We start from the raw sequence: 6805 nt of genomic DNA on the forward strand, positions 1-6805 counted from the left end.
ACCTTAAAACAGAGCCCACTCCTCCTATTTAACTTTATCTCTTCTAAAATTTCATTAGCCATAACAACACTATCCGTTAGACCTCTTCCGCTTAGGAAGGCAGACTGACAATCATCAATGATCATCAACATAACTTTCTTCATGCGTCGGGACAAAATCTTAGTGATAATCTTGTAAATAACACCTACAAGAGATATCGGACGAAATTGGTCAAGCGAGGAAGGATCCCTAACCTTGGGGACAAGAGCAATGAATGAGGCATTGCAACCTTTCGGAAAGGTTCCCGTAGCGTGAAAAAAGTGCACCGCTGCCATAACATCAGACTTGATCACATCCCAACAAGACTTAATAAAGTTGAAGTTAAACCCGTCCGGACCCGGGCTCTTTGACCCTCCACACTGCCACACAGCATCCCTCACTTCATCCTCGGAAAAGCTAGTTATCATATTCTTGCTCACCTCAGGAGACAGGGATTTAAAGTCCACCGAACCCAGGTTAACGCCATAGTCCTGTGTAGTTGTGAAACGCTTTTCAAACAAAGATTTTGCTTCCCTACGAACAACTTCCGGTTCCTCACACCACAGACCGCCAATCTCAACCCCTTTAACCTCATTCTTAAGTCTTCTCCATCTAATTGCATTGTGGAAGAATTTTGAATTAATGTCCCCATGCTTGATCCAATTCCCCCTCGCCTTTTGTCTGTAAATAGAGTCTAGCTTTTTCTCAACCAACTCCAACTGGCTGAACAGTTCCATTCTTCTCATCTTACCATTCTCCTTAAGAACATCATTGTCATCTTTGTCATATAGGTCCTCTATTTCTGCCGCAATAGTTTTCTTATTAAATTCCATACAGCCGAACACTTCTTTATTCCACACTCTTATATCAGCCTTCAGGAGCTTCAATTTATCTTTAAGTATGGACATACTATTTCCATGAACAAGATATGATCCCCATTTTTCCTTTACCAGTGCCTTAAAACCCGGTTCTGCAAGCCATACATCTAAAGACCTGAACGGTTTAGGCCCCCAGTCTTTAATACACGACTTCAACACAAGAGCACAGTGGTCTGAAACCATTCTCGGTTGTACGTACTGCTTGGATGCAGGCCATTGATTGAGCCACTCTTCAGACACCAAGATTCTATCTAGTCTACTCTTAGCTGTGCCATTGGATTTGAACCAAGTGTACTTTTTACCAACAAAGGGTAGGTCCACCAAACCATTACTTTCAATAAAGCAATTAAAACCATCAATCTCCTTCTTTTGGCTTGAGCTACCTCTGATCCCTTTCCTTTCGTCTTCACTCCTAACAGCATTGAAATCACCACAGACACACCAAGCCAAGTTCACATATGATTGCTTAAGAGTCGTCAAGGTTTCCCACAAAGCAACCTTATCCTTTAGGTTACACGCTGCATAGACATTTACCACTACACACTGACATTTAGCTTTCAGATGTTGGCCCACAATTGCAATGAAACCTTTTCCAACCACATGACTGTCGTACGAGAAAACTTTTTTATGCCACATTGTTACCATACTCCCTGCCCCATTTACCCTTTCGTAATGGACCCAACCGATATTACTATCACCCCATAATGAAAAACACTTAGAATCTGAAAAAGATGAAGTTTTAGACTCCTGCAAACATAAGAACTCAACACCCTCCTTTCCCACAATGTGTCTCAAGTACCATGCTTTCGTCCCCCCTCCCAACCCTCTTAATTTGAGATTGACTATAATCATGGTCCCACTTTTTTTTTACCCGCCTTGGACTTTGTTGTTAACTTCGTTGTCCCTTACCTCCAAACCGTCCAGTTCTCCGACCACGCCCTCCTCATCCCCTGAGCATTGCATCCCCAAGTTTTGGCCTAAATCCCAGATTCTAACAGATTCAACAGCTTGCTCTTCTAACTTAATCCGACTATTACACTGATTGATATCATTAGTCGATTCTGCAAAGGAGCAGCGACTTAACCTGGATGAAGAACTTACCCCATGGAGGGACCCGATACCGCCATTGGTTCTCCATTTTGGCTGGGCGATTCGCTCACCATGATCCCGCGAGATTTTGCTCACCATCAATCTACAAAATTCCGGCGAGGTTTTGCTTGCCGCTTCTGTGTGGGTTAACGCCTTACTCCCATTAATTGTCCCCCCTACGCACCCCTCCCGTCGTCGGTTTGTGCTTACACTGGGCTGGGGGTCAGAACTTCCTGACAATGAGTCTTGTCCCTCGCTGAATTGATGAGTTGCATGGCAGGGGGAGAGACCCGAGTCCTTTTCCTGCACTTGCTCCGCCGCTGAGAGGACAACTCTCCCACTCGCTTTCGACGAAGAGCAATGATGTGGAGGTGGAGACATAGTCGATACTCCAACCCCTTCCACGTTACCATCTTTTCCTTCCGCTTCCTCTTTGCAATTAGTCACTGGGCCTCCCTCACCTTCTACTTTACTAAACACACCCATGTTCTCTATATGGGCCTCACCTTGCTTAGGCCCATGAGGGAGTGCACTGTATGCTTGAACCCCTTCAATTAGGTTAACCAAGCAATGTTGAATTTCTGTGCAAGCTGCGTTGACTAGGCTAGTAGCTGATAAAGCTGCCCCTCCCTCGGACTCCCCTCACACACGTTTTCCTTCATTTAGAAACGAAAAACCACTTTTATTCTGACACCCCATATCACTCTGTACCTTATTCTCAAACTGCTTCCACTTTGTCTCTAGCTTCAATTGGGATTGCCCTACCTCATCGGGTACCGCACCCCACCGCATATTGCCCTAGTTCGGATCAGCACCTTCTTCGCCGGAGCTTTCTTCAGTAAAAGTTTCCTCCACAACAGTTTCTGATGACGAAATGCTATCCGATGAGCCAAGATGATATTCAAGACAAGAACACTCTCCTCTCCCTTGACTCAAGACCTTCTCAACCAGGGAAATGTTGTAAACTTGACCATTAATCCTAAACCCCTTCGACATTTCTGCTTTTCGGGATCTAGGTAGCCGAACCAGCAAACGGGCGTACTCTAGATTCTCCCAAGATAGGGAATTTTCATCAATATTTACCAACGACGCTACTTCACCAACCACCTTAGAGAAACAATCTTTATTCCACAAAGTTACCGGTACACCATAACACCTCACCCAGGCAATTTTATGGTCAACTTCATATTTTGCGGACCAGGGTTCGATATTAACAAATAAAGATAGAAACCATTCCTTGTTAAGCTTAAAGATTTCTTCCATCCGTTCTCCTTCTCTAGGAGTTAGGAGAACTAGATTATCACCCAAAAACCTCAGTTTAACCCTGTTCATACCCCCTTTAACGAACTCTTCCTTCAGGGAGTCGAAAGTAAGATCAGGGGACATCCAACCAACCGCACTACGAACCAACCATGGTGGGGTGTTTGATTTTGTTTCAAAAGCAGGGTCTTTCCAGTCACCTCGCGAAGATATGCGGACAGCATCAGCATAAGACTGTTTTAGGGAAAGGCCTCTTCGAACTGCTTGCCCTGTTGAAAATGTTTTTTCACGCCAAACCTCCTTCTCCTTTAACCTACCCCCTAAGCCATTGACATGACTTTTATCTCTTTCATGCACCTTTGGCTTTTCCTTCTTATATACAACCTATGTTCTCTTGTATTTTGGGAGATTAACATATAGTTTGAGGTTGCCAATATAGATTTGATCCAGCTGCTTCTCCAACCTCACCTCGTTTGACACTGGGAAGAATCTCACAAACCCAAATCTTCTACCCCATTTATTTGGACGCTTAGATATGAACACCTCTTTCACTCTAGCCCATTTTTGAAAAATTCTAAACATGTCTTGCTCCCCATGACTAGTTGGCAAATTAGAGAAGAAGAACGTAGTTGAGTTTCTAGTTGATGAATACTTACCTGCCTTATAATTTGCCTCTCTTCTCCGATGATCTTCCCTCTCCCACCTACTCCGGTCTCTCATGTCTAAAGGGAAGTGTAAATAATAATTAATCAAACCTAACCTCATTGCAACCTGAAAAAGACCTCAGGATTTATATTTGTAAAAGTGTTTGCAATCAAATGGAAATGAAGGACAACCTTAAATTAGCTTGGAAAACAGTGAAAAGAGAGGGCAAACACTCACCAATGAGGAATTAAGAGAGAAATTCCTTAGCTTGATTCTCAGTAAAGAGTAACAATTATTTACCTGGAAATTGAATATATTCTTATCTTGTCTTGGTTTGAATTGATTGGATACACCATCATTTTTTTCTCTTTTATCATGTGCTCTTTTCATAAGTTGTTTTGATATTGAACTATAGATTTGATTTCTAAGCATTTTTGGGGCGGAAAGAACTCTTATTTTTTGGGATTTAATTACTTTGCTTGAGGACAAGCAAGATTCTAGGTTGGGGGGATATTGATAGTGCCAATGTGTAGTATTTATAATTGAGAAAATTGAACACTTTGGAACTTAATTGTTGCTTAATGTTAGAAATTTACCCTAATCTGAGAATTATTAAATTTGATTATATATTTTGAGCTAGGAAACAAATGAAGAAATTTAATCCAATTTTTTGTGTAAATTTCAGAGGAATGTGAAGTATTAGAAAAATTTAAGCAAAAACTTATAGATTGGATCACAAGAAGAAGTAAAGAAGAGAAATTTAAAAGAAGCATCTCGCTCAAGCTAGAAGATTCCGCTCATGCAAATTTTTTCCAGATTAAGTTAATGGTGCAAGATAAAAAGGGAGATTAGGGAGATTACTGAGTTTACTTGGACAAAATAAGAAAACTTTGTTCTTAGTAGAAGAATTTGCTCAGATGAACTCTTTTTATGCAATTTCACATCAGGAATGAAGATTTGAGAAGCTATCATGAGTGACTAATTGCTTTCAAATTGGCTAATTGATCAAATGTATTCTTGGTGATATATATATATATATATCTTTTTTTACTTGTTCTTGGTATTTTCGTTTCATGATTATTTCTTGATTCTATCTAATCAATGGAGTCTTGATTTTGATCCTTAAATTTAACTAGAAAGTATCTTTATGGATCTGAAATAGATGAAAATATTTGATAACTTGTAATGCTAGAAATAGATTTCAGGTTGTTAATTGCATAATAATTATGTTCGTAAAGCTGGATGATTTGTTAGATATCTGAGGAATTAGTATTTGAGAAATTATCTTATTAATTTCATCTGTGAGGAATCAAGGTGAATAACTTTAAATTACAACATCAAGAATAAGTAGCTTTGAGTATTATATATTATATTATTCCAAAATACAAATGATTGAGATAGAAACAATTCAATCCCAAGCATTTTTATCTATATTCGGTAAGTTAGCTTTGTTACTTGTAGAATTAAATCTTAAACTTTGAGTTATTTATGGTGAAATCATTAATTTGGTTATGAACAAGTTCTCACAATTATTTTCTATACTTAATGAGTTTTATAACAGAACATCTTAATTAAAATTGTTCCTTATGGATTTGACATTCGTACTTTAAATAGTACTTTACAGTTGATTTGATGTACTTGCCGGGGAAAATCAACAATAATCATAGCAAAATAAACAATTATTTATAGCATAAGATAAATGATCACCGCCTTTGGCAAAATGAAGATGACAACAATAAGTGTGAATGTTGATAAGAGTCATATTTCAGTAATATTCATATTGAAATACAGACACTTATAGATATTTATTAATAAAATAATTGTAATATAACCCTTAATTTATGAATTTAAATCTTTTTACATATTTTGTGATTATAATATGAATAAGAACGATATATTTCCAAATTTGTGTTAATTTCAGGATTCTAGGGAAAAATGGAGATGAAAGGGAAAAAGGAGAATATATAAGATAAAAAGGGAAAGTTAGAATGTTCCAACACTCGCCCAAACATGTCTAAGCCAGAAGCCTTCCGAAGTTCTCGCCCAAGCGAGCTCACTCATGCCCAGGCAAGATCACTCTAGAGACATTGGACTTGTTTTCGTCTAACTCGCCCAAGCGAGCCCAATCACGCCCAGGCGAGAAGTCACTTAGCCCAAGTCCAACTATGTTAAATATGAGGCATGAAGCATAACCTTATACATCATTGGGAAAATATAAGGTGATAGAAAACCCTAGAGGAGGCAGCCATCAAGGAGAAACATCATGAATCTTATTTTCTTTCTTTCCATGCTTGTAATGGCCAACATGAGTGACCTATTTTACCCTTTGGTATTGGGAGTAATATGTCCAATCTCTTATGTATTGAGGCTATTTAAATATAATATTTTTTTCTTGATTGATGATTGGTATTGTTATTTTATTCGTAAGGCTTGCTTATCATGATTTTGATCCTTAGATTTGACTGCAAAGTACTTCTAAGTTTCTGACCTAAATGATAATGCTTAACTTATTTGAATGTTAGGAATAAATTTGAAATGTTAACTACTATCAACATCTAATCGTAAGGATAAATAGTTTTTATAAATATAAGAGGAATTGATATTTGGGACTTTCTTAATAATTTTATATGCGAGAAATTGATATAAATGATTTTATATGGGAACCAACATCAATCAAAGGATAGAATAGTATTATGCTTTTCAAAATAAAAATGAGTAAGAAGGATGAACCCCAATCCCAATTGAATCAAAAACTCTTTACTTTTATTTATTTACAATTCTTGCAATCATACACAACAAACTTTATTATTTTGTTTTCTATTTAGTGAATCTTATACTTGATAATTTAACTATTCCTTGTGAGTTTGATACCTGTTCTTAGAGACAAATTATTACTTTTGATACAGTACACTTGC

At 38.0% G+C, this 6805-nt stretch overlaps 1 protein-coding gene across 1 annotated transcript; it reads right to left on the reverse strand.

The window, feature by feature from the left end:
• Window positions 1-2783: 2783 nt before the first annotated feature.
• Window positions 2784-3965, reverse strand: LOC150029561 (uncharacterized). The gene is made up of 2 exons (XM_090295922.1): window positions 3714-3965; window positions 2784-3629 (listed from the first exon to the last, which is right to left on the reverse strand). The coding sequence occupies exons 1-2, from the start codon at window positions 3963-3965 to the stop codon at window positions 2784-2786; spliced, it is 1098 nt and encodes a 365-aa protein (XP_090152048.1).
• Window positions 3966-6805: the final 2840 nt, after the last annotated feature.

This window comes from Phaseolus vulgaris, chromosome 1 (assembly GCF_051622355.1).
Source record: "Phaseolus vulgaris cultivar YP4 chromosome 1, ASM5162235v1, whole genome shotgun sequence".
Classification (NCBI taxonomy): Eukaryota; Viridiplantae; Streptophyta; class Magnoliopsida; order Fabales; family Fabaceae; genus Phaseolus; species Phaseolus vulgaris.

Coding starts and splice junctions, on each gene's coding strand:
- LOC150029561 (XM_090295922.1), bottom strand. CDS start 3,965: ATGAGAGACCGGAGTAGGTGGGAGAGGGAAGATCATCGGAGAAGAGAG. Junction 3,630..3,713: donor TCTTCCCAGTGTCAAACGAG/GTGAGGTTGGAG, acceptor AAGAGAACATAG/GTTGTATATAAGAAGGAAAA.